Genomic DNA, 22,880 nt, shown 5'->3' with positions numbered 1-22,880 from the left:
TGACCCAACCGCGGCCAGCGCCCGGAACACTGGACCTCCCACTACCCATCTCTACGACACCACCACCCTCCTCGCACTCAACCCTGGAAGACTTAGAGAATGCCAACAGGCCTTGCCGAACATGACCCACAGCCAGTTCTCCTGCCTCCACTGCCACCAGACCCTCACCAGCACCCCGGCCTCCAATACCGCTGACGCCGGCACCGTTGACACCCTAAAATGCATGCTCCTCAATGTACGCTCCGTACACAAATACGGCATGGAGATCTGGAACCTACTCGACTCTCGCTCACCCGACATAACCTTCTTCACAGAGACCTGGACCAATGCATCCTCTGCCCCCGACATTAGCACCGCCATCCCAGATGGATACAAGATCCAGAGGAAAGACCTCCCCAACCACCCAGGAGGGGGCCTCGCCATCGCCCACAAGAGCACCCTCCTCCTTACCACCTCCAGCGAAACCTTCCTCTCCACCGAACACCTGCACTTCCAGATCCAGACTACCTCCAAAGCCACACTCTAAGGAACCCTCGTCTACAGAACCCCCGGCCCCTGAACACCCTTTGCCACCACCATCACCGACTTCATCGCACCCCACACCATCGCCTCAACAAATTACATACTCATAGGAGACCTGAGCTTCCACCTCGACAACCCCAGCAATCCCAACTCCATGATCTTTTGTGACAACCTCGCCAGCATCAGACTTAAACAACTCATCAACACACCAACCCACAGAGCAGGACACACCCTCAACCCCATCTTCGAGGCAGGAAACAGCATCCAATTCAACCACACAATGCAGCCGCCATGGACCGACCAACACTGAGTACACTTTGCCATCAACAAACCCAAGGCACCCAAACCAGCCCCACGCCCACCGCGAAGGAACTGGAGCAAGGTTACCGATGAGCAACTTACCTCCACCCTCACCAGAGACAACCACACCTGGGCACCAGACGCAAAGGCGCAAATGACGCAGCCAGAGAACTCCACAAATGATCTCCAACTGCACAGACGAGCTCGCCCTGCTACGCAAACCCAACAGACAATGCCCCAGGAAAGCCGCCTGGTTCACCAAGGCTCTCCAAGAAGCCAAACGCACCTGCAAACACCTGGAGAAGAACTGGAGAAGCACCAAGACAACCAAAAACCACACCACCTACAAGGACACCATAACGGACTACCACAACCAGATCAGAGCCACCAGGAGGAACTTCATCCACAATAAAATCTTGGCCAACTCCACCACATCCAAGGAACTTTTCAGTGTCATTCAAGAATTCACCAACCCATGCAGCGAAGCCACATACATCACCCTATCCCAAGACCTCTGCGACAAGCTTGGAACCTATTTCCACCTCAAGATCAAAAATCTCTATGACAACTTAATCGACCATCCACCAGGCGCCATAGACGGGCCCCCGCCCCCCAGAAACAAAAACCAGCCCACCATCTCCAACTGGACACCAATCATGGCCGAAGACACTGCCCATCCACCAGGCGCCATAGACGGGCCCCCGCCCCCCAGAAACAAAAACCAGCCCACCATCTCCAACTGGACACCAATCATGGCCGAAGACACTGCCTCAACCATGAAAAGCATCCACTCGGGGGCCCCCCTGACCCCCTCACATCTACCACAGAGCCGCGGCCGCCATCGTACCCGAACTACAATGCACCATCAACACCACCTTCAAAACAGGCACCTTCCCAGATGACTGGAAGCTTGCAGAAGTCAGACCCCTGCTCAAGAAGCCCACAGCTGACCCCACCAACCTCAAGAACTATCAGCCCATCCTGCTCCTCCCCTTTGCAGCCCAAGTTGCAGAGAAAACAGTCAACAGGAAACTGACATGATTCATTGAAGAGAATGCCATCCTCGACCCTTCCCAATCCGGATTCCGAAGCAACCACAGCACAGAGATCGTCCTACTCGCCGCCACAGATAACATCTGTACCCTCCTGGACCAAGGCCACTCCGCAACCCTCATCCTACTCAACCTATCAGCGGCCTTCGACACTGTCTCCCACCGCACACTAGTCGCCAGACTACATGACGCTGGCATACAAGGAACAGCCCTGGACTGGATCCGATCATTCCTCACCGGAAGAAGCCAAAGGATCAACTCCCACCCTTCCTCTCTGACCCCACGAAAATCACCTGCGGAGTCCCACAGGCTTCATCACTGAGCCCCACCTTCTTCAACATCTACATGGCCCCCTTCGCAGCCATCGTCCAACAACATGGCTTCAACATCGTATCCTACGCCGACGACACCCAGCTCATCCTCTCGCTCACCAAAGACCCCACCACTGCCAAACTCACCTTCCAGAAAAGAATGCAAGACATCACAGTCTGGATGACCAACAGCTGCCTGAAGCTCAACGCCGAGAAGACAGAAGACCTCGTCCTCAGTACCACCCCGACAGCACCTGGTAGATGACCGCCCTCGGAAGCCCACCTACCCCCCCAGAACCTCGGCATTGTACTTGACTCATCACTCACCATGAACCGACAGGTCAACGCCATCACCTCCAGCTGCTTCAACACCCTTTGCATCCTCTGCAAGACCTTCAAGTGGATCCTCCCTGAGTCAAGGAAGACAGTCACCCACACACTCATCACCAGCAGACTGGACTATGGAAACGCACTCTACACCTGCATCAACAAGTCCCTACTCTGCAAACTCCAGACAGTACAGAAAAACGCAGCCAGACTTGTCCTCGGCATTCCCCGACACGAACACATTAGCCAACACCTACGATGTCTCCACTGGCTCCCAGTGGAGAAAAGAGTCACTTTCAAAATCCTCACTCACGCCTACAAATGCCTGCACAACAACGGACCCAAATACCTCAACGACAGACTCAACTTCCACGTACCCAAAAGAAACCTCTTATCTTTCAACCTCGCACTGGCCGAAACCCTGCACATCAACAGAGCCAGAGCAGGCGGAAGATCCTTCTCTCACATTGCAGCCAAGACCTGGAACGAGCTACCGGCAGACATCAGACACGCCCCCTCCCTGAACACCTTCAGGAAGACCCTCAAGACCTGGCTCTAGGGCTAAACAGATCTACGGACCCGCCCTCAGTGCCTTGAGACCCTCGCGGGTGAGTAGCGCGCTTACAATTCCCTGATTGATTGATTGATTGAAACAGCCAATCTTTTGATGCCAAGGCTTTTCACCCCTCCACCCCCCCCCCCAGCCACTAGCACCATTGCGTCCAAAACTGATACCATTTCTGAGTGAATAGGATCAATGACTTCAGATTTTAAATCCAAAACTGACAAAATCACTGGGTACCTCTGCCACTGGCAGACCTCTGCAGGTGGACCATCTTTCTTGGCTGAGTGGCATTGTAGCAGATTGCTATTCTTGTCACCTTAGGGAATGGAACAAACGGGTGTTTCACTGGAATATTTCTCGCAAACTGGAAAGGGCCTGTTAATGTGGATTTCCTTGCTTTCAGTCTAAACCAGTGAGTTCATTCTTGGCATCTCAACTTGAGTGTATTTGCGATGAATTGGGGATGATTTGAAAGGAACCGTAAGTCTGCAGACTGATTTCATGAATGCAGCTTTACTTATCTGTTTGAGAGCATGCCCAAGAAAGATGCACCATAACGTTGGCCTTTTGTAATGTTAGCCTTCCTTCCTTTCCATGAAATATACATTTCCCCCAAGCAATGGATGTAAGATCATGATTTTATTGAAGACAAAAATTCAAATCTCATTCCCTCGCTTGTTCCACCCCATAATATTTTTGATCTGGGGTCACATTATAGATAGAATGCACTATGCTCTGTGGTGCACTTTTAAGTGTAGAACTGGACAGTGCGCAATGTGACAGAAAATGTGCTATTCACAGTCTAAGGGTAAACTTGTGCCTGCATTGTTAATAAATACATTAGTGAAAGGCATAATGGTTGTTTGAAGCACTAGTCAAGTTTTTTACTGACGGAGTCAAACTGTCATGATTTTTAAAGGGGGCACATTTCAAAGAGTATCTTTGGAAGCCCACTATGTGCCACCTTTCTGTGGGTCACAGTTAATGCACCTGGTGAGGACCTCTTTGCCTCTGGCCCACATCTGTAAAATGGAAGGGGCACAAGGGCAATTGATTCCCTAATTTTAATGGGGTCTCACTCACATGCAAATGAAAGAGCAACCCTTTGAGATTGTGCCGTGCACAATTAGCGCCAATGCGATCCATATTAAACAATGGGTAGCCCAAGCACGCTGTCCCTTTCTGTAATACAAAAGTGCTCTAGGGTAGAAAACATTGCATAAAATGGCCCTGATGAGCTGCTGTTCACAGAACTGCTGGCTGTCACTGAAAATTAGATACATTTCAGATTTTAGATTCAATGCTGAGTGTTGAACCTCCTGTATAATTAAATTATATCTTATCTTTTGTGGTCTCATTGTGCAAAGAACCAAGAGGCTTGATCCTCAGATATTTTTTTTCCTGGTATCTTTGTGATGTCACATTTAGTGCCACTAACTGGTGTGTGATCAATGTTTCTTCATGGGAGTAAAACAAAAAACAAACTTTACAAAATGTCTGCTTCCATGTCTTTAAGATGATCGCAATAGCCAACCAGAGCTAAAGATGAACTGGACTATCACCCCAACAGCACAGTGCTTTACTTATTTTGTCTTTTAATATAAGTTGGACTAAGTTGTTTGTTTTCCATTACAGGTTAGCAGGAGACTTTGTACTAATCTGTGTTCCAGTCCTTCTGGTAAGTTTCTGTTCATAAGCGTATTTGATCCTAAAAGATTTATTGTAATGCAATTAGAAATCAATAAAATAAGCTATTTTGTTTACACCTCAATATCTATGAGCTATAACCTGCCGACAAATCATTAATTTAGCATGTCACAAATCGACCAGCAGTGACTTATGACATTAAATTATGCTAATCTACCCATTTAACCACAATGCCACTACCACTAAAAGACATAATTGTGCTACCCAATCAGTCAATTATTCAATCATGGTTGGTGAAGTGCAACTCCTCACTTGTGAGGGTCTCGAGGCACTGAAGGGGGCCAACACCGTAGAGTGATGGGGGCATCCAAAGAGCCAGGTCTTGAGGTCCTTCCTGAACAGGGACAATATGGGAAATTGCCGTAGGTTGATGGATAGGGGGCTTGTGGCTTTGGCTGCAAGGTAGGACAAGGACTTTCCTCCCATTCTAGTCTTGATGATTTAGCAGACCTTGGCCAGGGAGAGCTGGGCTGATCAGCAGTGTCTTTTAGGTGCGTGGAAGCAGAGGTGATTGTTGGATTCACTGAGTGATTATGGTACTATAGAACTCTGTGGCAGAACTGAACCAATTTGCCTGTGGTCAAAGACACCATCAGGGGATGGTGGAAGGGGGCTCACTGCTGAAATGCATCCTGATCAAACAGAAGTCAATGCTTACGTGTGATGCTTATCAATGTTTATAACATTCATGACCTAAACTAAGGTGACTAGTCTATTTCAGAGGATACTTGTTGAATCATAGAAAAAGTGAGTGCATTTAGTTTAGACAAATGGTTGCATAATATGTGTGGCAAATTATCTTTCTGGGTCCCCGCATGTTCGGGTCATCAAGGATTGCCCAGAAGTGATAAATCCATTTGGTGTAATATACAAACTCTTTGACCCACTCAAACACTAAACAGAGCTAAGATAACATCAATGGGAGTTTCAGAAAATGTCCATATTTGGGGTGATCTATACAAGAAAGTGAAATGAAGCAAAACTTACCATGCAACAAACCCAATGGAATTAAGCTATTTCAAAAATTTATAAAACGCAGTGGCGCTGGAACTAGAAGTTCCGGGCGTACATGGGGCTGAAGCACCCCCAGCATAACCTTGCAGGAGTTCGAAATGAAAATGATCAATACATGATCTATCAATTTTGCTTGCATCTTGTAGCATTTGCTACAAATGATCAAATACCAAGCAATGTCTTCTGAAAAATTGTTTCTTAATCTTTTTTAAAATCGAGATTGGTGTTTACATTTAGGGGCCGATTCCGATTTCGGCCGCAAGGGCACCAAACGATGGTCGCAGCCCTTCCGACCGAATCGGAACGTGTCGGCCGGATTCCTTTCCCACCGAGCCATTCTGATGGGCTCGGTTGGGAAGGAATCCAACTCGGATTTCCGGATGGCTGACGACAGGCTTGGAGAGCCCGCCCGCCGTCCGGAAATCCCTCAGTACTTCCCTGGCTGCCTCTTTACGGCCGAGGGAGTACAATGGCAGTTTTTCACTTGATGCACTGGATGCAAGGCTGCCGAATGGCAGCCTGGGGGCACCTATGGTGCCCCTCTGTGGCTCCCTGCACCCGGTGGCAGGCACCTTGGGGTGCCGGCCACAGGGTGCAGGGATGAGCTGCACCCCTGCTTTTCACAATGCAAGCATGCATTCCGCTCGGAATGCATGCTTGCATTGTAAAGTATATGAGTGCGACCGAAGCCTGTGCATCCGTCCGACATCGGAATCGGCCCCTTAGTGTTTCTTACTGCAAAATGACTTAATTTCGCAAGCAAGTGACCATCCTCCTAGAGTAAAGAGAGTGTGAAGGCAGAGGGCTGTAAAAACTCAAATATTTCCCAACGCACAACAAAAGTGGAATACAAGAGTGAAATACAAGTATTTCAAAATGTATCAGCTGCATGTAAAAAGTAACTGAAGTGTATTGTTTTTTCTATTTCTGATTTGTCATGGATACAAAGATTTTAATGGGATCAAAACACATCAAGATACTTTGGTTGTGTGATAAATATTCACAGAAACCAAATTTCCGTAAGTTATTGTTTTTCTCTTGCAAATTTAATAGCCTTTTCAAGAGGACATTTCAATGTAAAATGTGCTTTCTGTACATGGTAGTACCCTATCACTCCACGATGTACTCTTTTATATGGGACAATGTGCTCTAAAATCAACCACTGGACACACACAATGTGCTACTATATGTCCCCTGATGGACATGTTATTTGCTACACTTGAACTTTCTGTAGTGCTTTGAGTTTTCACAATCTCTGTGACTTTGGTGAAGTAGCATTGACAGCAGCACCCCCACTCTGAAAATGGTTCCAGCACCATTGGTAAAACATACTTCAGTCTATATTGCTTATAGATGCTGGCTTCCCCATGTGATGTGAAGATTTGTGTCATGAGACTTGCCTATCAAGTCTGTACCATGGGCCATGTATGCATTCACTTTTTGGTGCTTATAAAATGGACCTAAGTTGTTGATCACATAAGCTGCCTCCATCTGAGACATGTATCTGTGAGCCAGGGGGATCACAAGAACACAGTCCAGATAAAACCATGCATTGAACACTGGTGTGTACTTTCTGATGAAATTCAAGGGTGCTTAGTAAGCTTGGGTAGAATTGTATTTACGCCACTGTAATACACGCAGTTACTGGAATTTTTTAGTTATGCTTGTTATATGAAATTCCTGAAATTACATCATTACATCAGTTGCTTAAAAACTCCGCCATTCACAATAAAAATAAAGCCCAGATGCACAGGAAAAACATGAACAATTGCAACATTAATGGCTGTTGTTGCAGGTAATTGGGTTTTTGTACCTTTTGTTAGCTTGAAAGTCCTTGCATCAAAAATAGACACAAGGATGCATTTCACACTAAAATCTACCTGTAAATGTCAGGTTTGCACTTTGTGTAATTACATGTAATTTGACGTAATTATAAAAAAAACAAATCATGCAAATTTCGCACATCCCATCTCAATCATACCTGAAGAGAGAATCATTACAGGCAATAACATCACCTCAGCTCTCATGTGAAGATCAGTGTGGAGGCAAGAAAGCGGTAGATTTTCCTAACCCTTAGGGCCTCATGTAGGTAAATAAATTTTACCGGTTCTTAAATACCGAGCCGTACCGAATCGGTAAATTAGAATCGGTAAGTTATATGTAGGTAAAAATTCGGTAACAGTTACCGATTCGGTAACATTCGGTAAATACGAATCGGAATTCACCGATTCGGTAAATACCGAGGTGATAATTACCGAATCGGAAAATACCGAGGTGGTATCTACCGAATCGGAAAATACCGAGGTGGTATCTACCGAATCGGAAAATACCGAATCGGTATGTACGGATTCGGTAAATAACATCACATGACTTGACGAAACAGCTAATCCTGTGCAACGACAGCCCACCCAACCAGGAACTGCCCACACCCAGGCAGGTGTACACAATTAGCCGAAGTGGCCACACCCAGGCAGGTGTACATAATTAGCCGACCCTGGAGAGGCTTGGAGTGCAGAGGAGAGGCAGGGAGCAGTTGCATGTGCGAGCGGGAAACGAACAGCATGTCCAGCCAGAGAACACAGAAAGACGGAGGGGAAAGGAGGAGGAAGCTCAAATTCAGCCCCAAGGAACTCCAGGTGCTGGTGGAGGAGGTGGTGAAGCAGCACCAGAAGCTGTTTGGGAGGCAATCCCTGCAAGTGCCTGAGGCCAAAAAGCGCAACATATGGCTGGCCATCCAGGCGCAGGTCAATGCTGTGGGAGTGACCCACAGGGACATTGAGGTCCTCAAAAAGCGCTGGTATGACCTGAGGATTGTGACCAAGAGGAAGATGGGCGACATCCAGAAGGAGGCCAGCCAGACCGGAGGTGGAACCAACAGGGCACCTGCCCTCACCGAACTGGAGGAGCTGGTGGCGGCCACAATCGAGCAAGAGAGCGTCGTGGGTCTTGGGGACGCCGACAGCTCTGCCAGAGCCGCAACACACCAAGGTAAGACGAAAGCACAGCAATGTAGCCTCCCCTACCCCTATCCCACATCCCCCATTGTGAAACGAGAATCACACTGCAGTCCACACGTGTCAGTGCAGACAGGCAATGCATTCCGGGAGATGTAGTCAGGCAACACTAACCATGACGTAAATGTTACAGGGCAACAAGGCATGTCACGCACTCGAGGCACAAGGAGACAGAGGACAGATTGGAATGTGAAATGATTTATTGTGACGCTTGCAATGCAGCCCTTCGGGGACACTGAGCCAATGTTGTTTTTCTGTCCACAGATGTGACATCATGCAGTACAGGGCATGCTGCAGGGGAGACGGCACACCGGCCACAAAAATCACCTCTAGCCAGCACGAGTTCAGACCAGGGAGCAGGCCCACTGGCAGCCGCACCACCAACACAGCCAGCCTCGCCGCACACAGAGCCAGCATCACCTCACCGAGAGCCAGCATCACCACAACCACAGCCAGCATCGCCACTCATGTTCGAATCACCGGCCACATCTCCGCTTGCAGGTGTGAGAATGAGGAGGCGTCCAGCAGCCAGGCTACGAGCCTTCGACACCTCGTCAGACGACAGCATGGGCCCAGAAGACCGCACCGGGCCCCAGGAAGGGAGCCATCCCACTGTGCCCCACACCTCACAGGCAGCACAGACGGGAGCAAGAGGGCGCCGCAGGTCGCGTGTCCAGAGTCCACCAGCACCCACTGACGGCCATGGTGTCTTCTTGGGGCTTGAGGGCCAAATGTTGAAGCAACAGCTCCTGCAATCAAAGGCAGTTATGTCAGTCCAGAGGCACATGCGGGTGATGAAGACAAGCTTAGTCAACATGGACACAAACATTGGCGGCATGGCTGCGGGCATTCGGGACATGTCCCAGTCAATCCAGCAGTTGTGCAGCAAATTAGATGCTGACATCGAAGCACGGCGCCGGGAACGCCAGAGAAGGGACACTACCAGCAGGGCACTCAACCGTCTGGCAACTGCGACTTCCCTACTTTGCCGGCGCTCTGTGACGATGCAGGAGGGCCTAACACAGTGCTGCAGCGACCTGTCTCGGGGGATGGTGCAGGTGACAAGTGCACTAGGGGTGCTATTGACTAGTCAGGCGTCGACAACTGCTGCAGGGGATGCTGCGGAGAGCATCGACACCAGCAGCAGCATCACACCCCCCGTCCCCGAAGCACGCAGGAGCAGCAGGCGGCTTGGGGTTGGCTCTAGTGAGGATGCACAGGCCGTGCAATCCACCACTGCAGCGCGTATGCGCAAACATTGATGTGGCCCTGCTTAGCCACTTCCCATTGGGTGACGTAACCCTGGACATACTCCTTGTATAGATGGTATATTGCCAGATTGGCCTGTTCATGTGTTCATGGCGTGGTGCCACATTAAACTACGTCATGACTTCTCACAACTCGCTGTGTCCCCTCACTTACTCAGAATTAGTTGCATGTGATCTCTGCCCGTCTCTCTCTCCCATCGATTGCAGTTGGCACTCTAGCTGCGCTGCCCTCTGGCTGGCCTGACTCATCCTCGTTGTCCTCAAAATATGTTAGTTCCACATCTGTACCTTTTTTCGTGGCAAGGTTGTGCAGCATTGCACAAGTGGCAATAATCTTGCAGCAGGTGATGGGTTTGTACTGGCGTGCGCCTCCGCTCTTGTGGAGGCAGCGGAACCTGCTCTTCAGTAGTCCAAACGTGCGCTCCACCACATTGCGTGTTGTTTTGTGGGCCACGTTGTATCGTCTCTCACTCTGGGTTGCTGGGTGTAGGTAGGGAGTGAGGATGAATGAACGGCATGCATATGCACTGTCGCCTGGATGAGTAAAAGGGAACCATCAGTTACATGCCTCTATACACTCTGATTTGCAGGTTTCAAGGGGCGTCACTGTTACTTACCCAGCAGGTATCCCTCTCCGAATTCGCCGGCACTCAGTCGTGTGTAGATCCCACTATTCTGGAAGATGTAAGAGTCGTGGGTGCTCCCAGGAAACTTTGCAACAATATCTGTGATGATGTTCCCTGCATCACAGATCACCTGCACATTGATGGAGTGGGTGGACTTCCTGTTCCTGTAGATGTGCTCTGTATCAGCTGGTGGACAGATTGGGATGTGTGTACCATCAATACAGCCGATGACATGGGGGAACTGTGCCATGTGATAAAAGTCTGTTTTTGTTTTCTGCAGTGCAGCCTGTGTGTTTGGGAAGCTTATGTAGTGGTGCATTCTCTGCATCATGGCATCCAGGAACTTCCTGAAGAAACGGGACAGGCAACTCTGGGATACACCACCCACCGCAGCTATCACCACCTGATAACTGCCGGATGCCAGTAGATGTAGGCTGCAGAGCACCTGCACATGTGGTGGTATGGCGTGCGCCCTTCTTGTTGGCTGGTCCAGGAGTGGGTGCAGGTCCCTTATCAGGTCCATGATGGTTTCGGGGTGTAGCCTGTACCTCTCATGTATCTCTGCATCAGTCAGCTGTAATAGTGTGATGCGCTGTCTGTAGATTTGTTCCTCCCGTCGCCACACCCTCAGTCCTGCTGCCTGTAGACGTAGGCGCCTTGCAATGACGTACATGGCGGCCATGTTGTCCACGCTGTTGCATTTTGGGATTGCTTATGTGCATTGTTGATGGTTACCACCTGCTTTCAATCCGTGTTAATTACCGACTCTTATTTACCGATTTTCCTGGATTTCTTAATTACCGACTGCTCCTACATGTCATTTTAAATTTTTACCACTTCATATTTACCACTTCATATTTACCGATTCGTTAATTATGTATTCGGTAAATATGAATCGGTATTTTAGAATTCGGTAACTATGAATCGGTATTTACCGCCTCATATTTACCGAAAAGTGGTTTTTGGACTCCTACATCTCACTTGTCTGAATACCGGTCGGTAACGGCATATTTACCGAAAATCTGCCGTTACCGACCGGTATTTCGCTACCTACATGAGGCCCTTAGTTTCGAGAGATCTGCCTCTGTGTATAGGGTGTGAAGTGCTGTAAACTAATATGTTAGTAATGCAGACCTCAAAGATCCCAGTACTCTATATTGTAAAAACAGATAGACAACAGATGCCCGACTTCCAGGCAGCAAGTCTGGGGCGTAACACAGGCCCCCCGCAGCCCCCGCGTTGGGGGGGGGGGCCCGGCCTCCAGGGGCCCCCTCTGCAGCCGTGCAGCCAGCACTTACTAGATACCTCGCTGCGGCCTCTTTAATAAATTCAATGGTGCGTGGTCCGCACCGCGTCTCTGCTGAGACTGGTGAACGTTGTCATGCGCATCACACAATTAAAAGTATGCACCACGTGAGGAGAGCAGGCATCCCCGAGACGACAGAGGGACTGTGTGGCCGCTGGGTATAATTGAATTATTACTAGCCCCCGAGTGGCCACTTGGATGTACGCTGTCTCGCGCTCCAGGTAATCCCCTCCTGGGGCGCGAGGCTTTTATCGAATGCCTGTCAGCTGTTCAAGGCTCCTGTTGCGCCCGCAAAACCATTTTTCCCCTTTGATGCTGATGGAATGTTATAGTGATAGTGCACTTTTCGGCATGCAAAGCAAAAACGCATGATGTGGGGGGAAATTTATTTTTGTCTCACAAACACTCACATTATTCGATGTTTTTCAGTGTGTGGGAAATGTGTTCTCTAAAGCACAAACACACATTGTCTATTTGACGAGAATACTAAATAGAATGTAATTAGCTCCTAAATCCATCAGTCTGTAAGGGATTGTAGCTGGGCAAGTGCCCCCGGACGGCGCCACAGGCAAATATTACTCTGACGAGGTTGAGGTTACTGCGCATACATCGAAAATACATGCATATGAAAATTTGCCACTTAAAGCAGTTGCACAATCCTACCTGTCCCTGTGCGTGACCTCAGACATTTAAAGATGAACTCACAAGATACATACAGTAATACACTGAATAAGAAGGGTTTTTAGTGACTCAGGAGGAAAAAAGGCGCTCTGCTATGTCTACGCTTGTGTGTAAATGGTAGTGAGTGTACGGTGCCACCAGGCAAGGGGACGAATCCCTAAACCCCTAAAAGTGTGTAAGGAAACCCTACACAAAGTCAATAGCACGTAAGTCCCGGGCATACATGAACGAGGTGTCAATCAAATGAAAGTTTATAAGAGGTTCCAAAAACAAAAGTCTCAAAGTTCAATCTTCAGTATATTCTTGTTGTTTATTCAAAGCAACACACGAAAACCAGCCGACACGTGTTTCGTCGCCAATTGGAGTTATCCCGCGACTTCCTCAAGGCTTAGAGCGAGTGGTGATAATCTCGTAGAAATGCTCTGCCAGTGATAATTCCAACCCGGCTGGAGTATGGTGTTCCCAAAGTGTGAGTAATCATTAGTTGGGTTCTTAAAAAGACCAGGGCGTGGCCGAGGAAGATGGCCGAGCAGACATAGTTTGGCTCGGCTCCCAGTCCACGCGCTGTTCCCAAACAAAACGGCAAACTGCGGTCACCAGAGATTTCCTGGGCCGAGAAACCTATCACCGGCATGCTGATTCCACTGGGTTCCTGCTGAATGCCCCGGAATTAAGTTTCGTGAGCTGCGGACAATTAGAGAGGGCAGACTCCGCAGGCCGGCGCTAACCAGATGGCAGGCATCATCCCCTGGGGGAAGGGCACACCGGGCTGTGTCTGAGGTGCCTCTCGCCTTGCTGCGACCCCTGAGCAAAGCGGATTGGGACCAGAGAGGCGCCTCCTCCCCTGGATAGCATTTCGGCATCGCTTGTAGGGCACTGGCGACACGAGTAGCGGCAAGGTTTGCAGCTTCCGGGCTTGCCGAGTGACATCGCGGAGCCCACCAAAAGTACAGAAGGAGACCGGGCGGCCAGAGGAGGGTCACCATTCATGCCCTTCATGCCATACACAGTGACCAGGTCGGAAGACTTATCGCCCCTAAGCCGTCATTGGTGTGGGACCCAGTGAGTGCGGACCCCCTTCTAGATCCGGGCCCAGCGGGGACATTTTCTCATCGCAAGTTGCCAGGTGCATGGGGGACAAGGGACGGAGCAGGGGACCGACCGGAGCGGGCGCCGACCTGTGGATGCTTAGATGGCTGGTCCAGTCTATGGCCTTGAAGTATGCCCTGTGCTGCGTGCCATGCCTGACCCTAACATGGTGGCTGGGCCCTTCGTGTGACCGGTGATGAGGAGAAATCACTGAGACCTGACCAGAAGTCCCCTCTATGTGCACATGGCCCCACACGCTGAAAATACATGCAAGCAAGTCTCCTTTGACCACATCTGCCCCCGAGGCTCGCCGCACCAGCGTGCAATCTGGAATGCCTGACAGTTTTCTGCTGAGCTGAGCCATTGCTCCTGCCTCACTTGTGGGTGGCTGTCAACACCGGTGGGGCCCCCCGGTTCTGTTCTTATGCCGCTAAAGAAGGGGACCAGTAAGGCGACGAACAAGGTGTCCAATTTTTTTCCACCCCCAGACAAACGACAGCCACTTGTCCATGACGCAGCAGCGGACACCATGGCTCTCACTAAAGCTGATCTACTAGCTACACTCCAGGGCTTAACGACGGAACTGCGGACTGAGCTGAGTCAAGACCTCAAGGCCTCGATAGAGCAACTTAAATCTAATCTCACTGGCCGGCTCACCTCCCTCCAACAGGACGTGGACTCGGTGGGCACAAGGGTAATGGATCTGGAAACCCGCACCCAAGACCTTGGCCAACACTCTGTCGATCTGAACGACGATGTCTGCCTCCTCCAAGATCAATTACTACAGATGCAACTCAAAGCGGAGGACCTTGAAAACAGGGCACGAAGGGAGAATCTACGTATCCGGGACTTAGAGGAAGGAGCAAAAGGTCCAGACCATGAGGCCTTTCTTGAGGGCCTTTTCGCTGAAATTCTCGATCCGCAGACACTAAAAATAAAGCTGGACAGAGTGCATCGAGTCGGGGGCTTAGCGACTGGGGAAAAGCGGAGACCACGTGACATCTTTGCCAAATTTCACTCTTACAAGGTTAAGGAAGCTGTCCTACTAGACGCCTGGAAAAAAGACACACTCTCCTTTCAAGGTCACTCATGCTCCATCTTTCAAGACCTGGCCCCGGCCACGTTGGCCAGAAGGCAAACCTCTGCCCCATCACGTCCAAGCTTCGGGACGATAATATCCGATATATAGGTGAACCTACCCGTTTGGCTTATCCTTTGAGTTTAACAACAAGCAACATCACATCTCCGACTTGCAAGAAGGACTGGATCTCTTGGGACTACCCTCTACATCGCCTGAATCAACTCAGAACACAACACGGGGTCGCCTAGTACCCGGGCCCTCGTCCCAGCAATGGTCCACTGGCTCTAGGAGAGGGTGTCGGTGAGTCCTTGATGCCCCGCTTGGCACTGACGTGTGACTGCTCTGAAAAGATCACTCGAACGATGTCACCAGCACTATAGAGGGGCGCCTGCGGATGCTCTTTGGACTGAGGGGATTGGTTGTCGGGTTGATACTTCAATGATCCTCACGAGGACCCTTAATGTGCAGACTTATGATGCCTCCTTAATTCCTGAGCAGCGATTTCCCGGAGTGCTGCCTCCACCACTGTTGGAGGTGTAACGAACATACACATGTGTGGGATCCTTGGGCACATTGGGTTCTAGCTAGCCATGGGCACGGATTGAGCCTCCACGAGATTTTGGAGTAATTGACGCTCCTCCGGACACATTTTCTTCACATGGCTCCTGCGGCGATCTCACGGTCCCTGTTCTTCCATGAGCGGCTCTTCGGCACTGACTTTTCCAGCTGACCGCACCATCTTTGACAAATGTATTCCAAGTAATGTTCGGGTGGGCGTGGGCTGGGACATCGGTCGTACCGTCCCGCTGTGACTACCGTGAGGGCTTTGCGACCCTCAGCCGGAACCTCATCAGCAGAGTCCCGCCTGCTGCCATTGGTAATGTTGGTTTCAATTTCTTTCTGTTTGGGGGGGGGGGAGGGTTCTAGGATGGTGGCGTTTTTTTAATACATACTATTGGAGATCCCTTAGGCTCCACTCATATCTTTCATGGCACATTCATAGGGAGGATGCATTGATGGCACTGACCTTACCTACACGTACAGACACACCCAGTAGCTTCATTGAGGGGAGTAGGGAAATTTAAGTCTGCTAGATGGATGTCACTATTGGATCCTGGAATGTGAAGGGCCTTACCTCTCCCCAAAAGTGCCAAAAGGTCTGGAAGTATATTATAGACCATCACATTGACATTGTGGCTCTTCAGGAGACATACCTAGACAGGGCTGAAGACACCCGCCTTCGACACAAACATTACCCCCTGATGTACAAATCCTCCGCTCCAACTAAACACAGGGGGGTGGCTCTCCTCTTCCACTCTGCTATAAGATTTCAACCTCTTGATGTTCAGGCCGATAAAGAGGGGCATCTGGTTATGGTGAAGGGAGTTCTGAGAGGCAAGATATGCACCCTTGTGGTAACATATGCCCCCAACACTGGCCAGTCAGCCTTATTCTGCACGTTCGTGAGGAAAATCCAAGACTTTGCAGAGGGCCCATCGGTTTTACTCGGCAATTTCAACCTCACGTGACAACCGGACCTTTATAGCACACATCCCAACCGAGCAGACACAGATTCCTTCACAGAAAACACAAAGCAATTGTTCCACGACCTAGGTCTGGTGGATGCCTGGCGTGCTTTTCATCCCCAGGCAAGAGACTATTCCTTCTACTTCCATATGCATCACACCTATTCGAGGCTTGACTATATCTTTATTAGCCAGAACTTAATGGGAGCCCTCCAGAACGCGAAGATTTTCCCTATATCCGTGTCGGACCACGGCCTCGTAGCCATTCATTTACATTACTCACTAGAGATAGAGCACACTGCACAACAATAAGGGAAGCAATTACAGACTTTTTTAATCTTAATAAACCCGAAGACACCTCTGCATACACTAACTGGGACATGTTCAAGGCAGTCTTTCGAGGTCAATGCATTGCCCTCAACTCTGCCTTGAACAAACAGCGGATAAGGGAAAGGGAGGCCCTGGAAACAGAGCTGGCTACCACTGAGGCCTCTTATAAGGCCAACCCCACTAGAACCACACTCAGCAGCCCTACCGCCCTCCGCGGCAAGCTTAAAGCTATGTATGATAATAGGGTTGAATACACCCTCCTTAAACTAAGATAGACTTCATACTCACAGGGGAATAAAGTGGGCAAACATCTCGCTCGACAACTTAAAGAAAAGAGGGAACGGGAGTATATCGGGGGGGATATATAAGGCCGATCATACTGTGACACACAAAGACTAGGATAAAGCAGACCTTTTCTGCTCCTTTTATAAAAGTCTCTATACTGCGGACCAGCACGATATGTGTTGGACTTGGCCCTTTTTCCCTCATTTTTTTCGTTTTTGTAGTGTAAAGGTGCATGTGCTTACTTCTCCCAAGATGGCTGCCACAGACCCTGCTACTGCAGGGTGGTCGTTTTTCATAGTAGCACCCTAGCTGCCAGGAGCTGGCTGGGACCCACAACAATGTTGCGATACCAGCCCGCCTTTTTGTCCCATAGTTAGAGTGGGGAAGCTCCTGGAAGAAGCTGGAACCTTCTAGAAGGGAGGTGGGGTTTTACTTTTGCCGCCTTGGCTAGAGGTCACCTGACCTAGGGCTACTTAAGAGTGGGAGGGAAGCTTTTGTGGTGAGTTGGCCATTGGGGTGAAGCAGAGCTGGAAGAATCCACCAGGAGTGTAGGCGGTAGGGCCTAGCCAGGGACTTATGCCTCTGAGAGTGACAGGATTTAGGTACTGCATCTTAAGTGAGTGAGGTGCCCTGTGAATCCCACTGATCTTGCCCAGTAGTAGGAGGACCCAGAGACTCTCTGCCAGCCTGACTAGGAAGGACCTAGTCGCCCTCTCCATCCCTACCCCTGTAACAGAACCCCTTAAGGGCGCCAGATACATCTGCGCCAAAAGACTTCATCTGTCAACTGAGAACTGAAACCTAACTTTAAGAACTGAGACTGCATGACAAGAGCGAGCTGTAAGCCTTGAATGCCAGAGCTGAGACTGCGTGTCCAAGCTACCCAAGTGAATAAAATACTAAGCCGATTGCCAAGCCACCGGGGATCGACCAGGTACTAGCGCTGTGACCCCCGCGCTCCCTGCCCTGGTCTGGGACCCCCGGCAGCGTGCTCCGCTGAGCACCATATCCCCATCCTTAATTTGAGTCCCCCCCCTGCGACGACGAAGCCAGCGCGCTCACCGCCGCGGCCTGGAGGCCTGGGAGAGTGCCCTGCTGTGTCGCGAGGCCCAGGCGAAGTCCGGGGCCCCGTCGCTGCCGTCGCAGCCGTGTGAGGAGAAGCGCAAGGTCGGGGCCGAGTTCCCCCAACGTCGTGAGGACGGACGCCTGCTGACGCCGAGACGGAGGTAAGCCCGGAGGCCGAGATCCCCCCTGGTGCGCCCCCTGCTGGTCTGGAAACCACACCGCACTTGGCCCGGGTTGTCCCCTCCGTGGGAATCCCCTCCCCTGCCTGCGCGACGGAGAGACCCCGCCGAGGGATCCTATCCGTGTCCCCCCTCCTGTGTTACTGAGCGCGGTGCTCTGTGAACTGCACCGGAGCATAGGGACTCGCTCCTCAAGTCCAGTAATCTTTAGGCCTGGGCAAAAATTTCGTTCCGTTCGCGGAAATTGCGATAATTTGACATTTTTGCGTTCCGCGGAGAGCGCGAAAATGTCAAAAATTCCGGTTTCCGCAGCTTGGCGATAATTTGTTTCTTGCTCGCGCTGTAAAATGATACATTCTCGCGCGCGCGCGATCGCCTTACCTGAATCCCTGCGTTCGCCGACAAGTTTTCTTGATCCGGTCGCGTTCTCCATGAGATGTTGTATTGTTTTTAGCCATTTGCGCTGTCTCGCGACAGTTCGCGCCCGCAGTGACGTCATGCGTCGCGCGATCACGTCTTTCTTCTCGCGATCATGCACCGCGAGAACAACTCAAAACAAGATGGCCGCGCCCGCAAGCAACCACATGGGTAAGTTGGCGACCCGCAACCATGCAGAAAATCTCGCGAACATGCCGGAAAAAAACTTCCGCATCTTTGCGATATTTCTGCTTGTTTGCGATAATTTTAAACATTCTCGCGATAATTTGCGAAGGTTAATTCCGCAAATTCCGCCCACCCCTAGTAATCTTCCCCGCTGGAAGCCGTTCAAAGTACTGACTAACATTAATCTTGTGTGGCGCTTCACGCCACCGACTCTGCTTCCTCAGCCGGAGAGACCGGGACGGCGAGTAACCCCATGTGTTATATGCACTGCTCGAAAGTAACTGTATGCCAAGGAATGCGAGTAGCGCATTGTGTTATATGCTCTGCTCGAAAGTAACTGTATGCCAAGGAATGCGAGTAGCGCATTGTGTTGTATGCTCTGCTCGAAAGTAATTACATGCCAAGGAATGCGAGTAGCGCACTGTGTTACATGTTCTGCTCGAAAGTAACTGTATGCCAAGGAATGCGAGTAGCGCATTGTGTTATATACTCTGCTCGGAAGTAATTACATGCCAAGGAATGCGAGTAGCGCATTGTGTTATATGCTCTGCTCGAACGTAGTCACATGCCCAGGAATGCGAGTAGCGCACTGTGTTATGTGCTCTGCTCAAAGGTAATGACATGCGACTGATTACGAGTCACGCGATGTATTAAATGTTCTACGCAAACGTATCCACATGCAACTGAGTGCGCGTAGCGCTATGTTTATATGCCTTGCTTCACAGTACCAGGGGCCCTTAATCACGAGGAGCGCTGAGTTCTACAGGCGCCACGTTAAGTGAACCCAATGTGTCCCCTGTCAGGTATTACGCTTAGTTAGACGGCCGGTTCAGGGAAAGACTTTACGTAAGCGCGCACGGCGCTAGAACAAGGTTAGGCACTGCATAGATATCACCCAGAGTGTCGAATGTAATGTCACAATGGTATTATGATTCATGTATTACCTTGTTATTTCCTGAACTGCATCTGACCAGCTATACTTGGATAAACTTGAAGTATTTGCATAATTTAAACGGTGTGGCGTCCCTTATTGTGTGTGACTCTAGTCCATGAGAAGCGTGTGGTGTATGGTTGCTTAACACATAGCCCTCTGGTTGCCCGACCGGCTCGCGCCACGTTACCGCCCTTAGGGCCTGGTGACCCCAGGTTCCTACATTGTTGGCCAGCGGTGGGATCCTTGGGACTTGTGACCATACAGCACCCTTCCGTGAGGCGAAGGGCGCCACAATTAAACGCCTATCCTACATTTTTTTTGTTCCACAGCTCAGAAACCATTGTTGCTGGATCATTAGTTCCACTGTCCAGGTAGAGAGTGCAAGAAGCCTGGTTAGCTATTGACTGTTGCCTAAACCCTAGGAATTTTCTCCTTAGAGTCTAGGTCCCCACCTGCCAGAATGGAATCCCGGTTAGCTGACCTCGAGGGGTACACAGTGAAGCAACTGCGGGAGTTCGCGCAGGAGTTGGGGGTGCCTGGGATGCGGAGGGCCAAAGCGCCGGAACTCCGTACCGCCATTAGGGCATGGGTAGAAGCCCACCCAGAAGGGAGAGGGGATGAGGGACAGGGGGCGCCAGATGCACCTCAGGAGGAGAGCGCCCAAGAAGTCCTAGACATCGTAAACATAGAGGAGTCTGAAAATGTGCCCCCAGGGAGACGTTCTGGGGCCAGTAGTAGGACAGGGTCTAGGAGGAGCGCGTCTTCAAAGGAGTACGAGGACAGAAGGGAAGAGAGGCAATTAATATGGGAAAGAGCCAGATTGGAACAGGAAAGAGAAAATAGGAAATGGGCAATGGAGGAGAGGAGGATGTCGCACGAGCTTCGGATGAAGGAGTTGGAGCTGCGTGCCCTCCAGATGAGTGTGTCGAGTGAGGACACTGGTGGCAGCATACCGGAAGCTCCACAGGAGCTAGGATTTTATTTACCCCAGGATGACATCACTAGGGTGTCTGAGGAGGCATTGGGGTGTGAACCTGAAGGGTGTGGTGCAGGGATCTCCCAACCCAGCGAGGTGGGAGAAGTGGCAGATAGCCCAGCTAGGTCCCAGGGAGAGAGGGTTGTAGGGCCTCACGACCTATCTATAGGAAGGCGTGAGACGGGGAGGTGTCCCGAGGTGCCCCAACCGAAGTCTCAGGGCCTGTAGAGTTCCGCAAGGGAGCCCCAGGTTGGGAGCCTAGGCTGTCCCGATGTGCCATCCAGTGCAGGGGAGCCCCTAGTGTCAGGAGGACCCAGGGCGACTGTAACCAGCGCGCCTGAGGTTCTGGGGTTGGCCCAGTCGCAGGGTTTAGATCCTGTGCTGGGATGCCAGGTTCAGGGGTTGCCTGACCTGGCGGGTGGGGCCTCTGTTAACAGGGTCCCCCCGAAATTGACTTCCAGGGGTACCTTTCCCGGTGGGAGGGTGCGGAACTCTGGGAGGGGGTGCAGAGGGAGGAAGGTCTCGCCTCGGGCACCGACTCAGCCTAAGGGTTTAGACCCTAGGTTGAGGAATCAGTTGAAGGGTCAAGGCCCTGTACTGAGGAGACAGTGGTGGTCTGAGGGTGCCTCGCAGGGTAGGGTGAGGAACCCCAGAAGGAGAGTTAGGGGGAGGAGAGCCTCGCCCCTGAAGGCTGGTCAGCCTAAGGGTGTGAACCCCAGGAGGAAGGACCAGAGGCAGTTTAGGACTGCAAGGAGGAGGACCGGAGTGGTCAACAGGCACTACAGGCCTGGGGCTACTGCCCCCCACTCCGCGAGATCACCCGGGCCAGAGACATCTGGATGGCCCAGGGGCCGGTCCTGGCCACAACTAGCTAGGGAGCCCCAGTGGGGTGGTTTCGTTGGTCCAGGGAGTTTTGTTAGGGAACCATTGGGTTCCAGAGCGGCGGAGAACCTGCGGGTGCTCCTGCCGTTGCGGGCCTGCGTCCACCTTTTCTCGCCCCAAGCAGGGAAGACCATCAAGGCATTGATCGGTCTACCTTGGCTTTCGGCTGGAAGGGGGTTATGTTGGACTTGGCCCTTTTTCCCTCATTTTTTTCGTTTTTGTAGTGTAAAGGTGCAGGTGCTTACTTCTCCCAAGATGGCTGCCACAGACCCCTGCTACTGCAGGGTGGTCGTTTTTCATAGTAGCACCCTAGCTGCCAGGAGCTGGCTGGGACCCACAACAATGTTGCGATACCAGCCCGCCTTTTTGTCCCATAGTTAGAGTGGGGAAGCTCCTGGAAGAAGCTGGAACCTTCTAGAATGGAGGTGGGGTTTTACTTTTGCCGCCTTGGCTAGAGGTCACCTGACCTAGGGCTACTTAAGAGTGGGAGGGAAGCTTTTGTGGTGAGTTGGCCATTGGGGTGAAGCAGAGCTGGAAGAATCCACCAGGAGTGTAGGCGGTAGGGCCTAGCCAGGGACTTATGCCTCTGAGAGTGACAGGATTTAGATACTGCCTCTTAAGTGAGTGAGGTGCCCTGTGAATCCCACTGATCTTGCCCAGTAGTAGGAGGACCCAGAGACTCTCTGCCAGCCTGACTAGGAAGGACCTAGTCGACCTCTCCATCCCTACCCCTGTAACAGAACCCCTTAAGGGCGCCAGATACATCTGCGCCAAAAGACTTCATCTGTCAACTGAGAACTGAAACCTAACTTTAAGAACTGAGACTGCATGACAAGAGCGAGCTGTAAGCCTTGAATGCCAGAGCTGAGACTGCGTGTCCAAGCTACCCTAGTGAACAAAATACTAAGCCGATTGCCAAGCCACCGGGGATCGACCAGGTACTAGCGCTGTGACCCCCGCGCTCCCTGCCCTGGTCTGGGACCCCCGGCAGCGTGCTCCGCTGAGCACCATATCCCCATCCTTAATTTGAGCCCCCCCCCCTGCGACGACGAAGCCAGCGCGCTCACCGCCGCGGCCTGGAGGCCTGGGAGAGTGCCCTGCTGTGTCGCGAGGCCCAGGCGAAGTCCGGGGCCCCGTCGCTGCCGTCGCAGCCGTGTGAGGAGAAGCGCAAGGTCGGGGCCGAGTTCCCCCAACGTCGTGAGGACGGACGCCTGCTGACGCCGAGACGGAGGTAAGC

At 51.1% G+C, this 22,880-nt stretch overlaps 1 protein-coding gene across 1 annotated transcript in view; it reads left to right on the top strand.

The window, feature by feature from the left end:
* The window catches only part of LOC146858423 (multidrug and toxin extrusion protein 2-like), a 1,295,341-nt gene that overhangs the window by 411,632 nt on the left and 860,829 nt on the right, over positions 1-22,880 (top strand). The window contains exon 5 of the mRNA XM_085649342.1: positions 4,713-4,755. Coding sequence (XP_085505468.1) covers positions 4,713-4,755 — 43 coding nt within the window. The remainder of the gene's footprint in view (positions 1-4,712; positions 4,756-22,880) is intronic.

The sequence above is a fragment of the Triturus cristatus genome, chromosome 3_2, assembly GCF_964204655.1.
Source record: "Triturus cristatus chromosome 3_2, aTriCri1.1, whole genome shotgun sequence".
NCBI lineage: Eukaryota > Metazoa > Chordata > Amphibia > Caudata > Salamandridae > Triturus > Triturus cristatus.
This window is presented reverse-complemented; position numbering and strand designations above follow the sequence as displayed.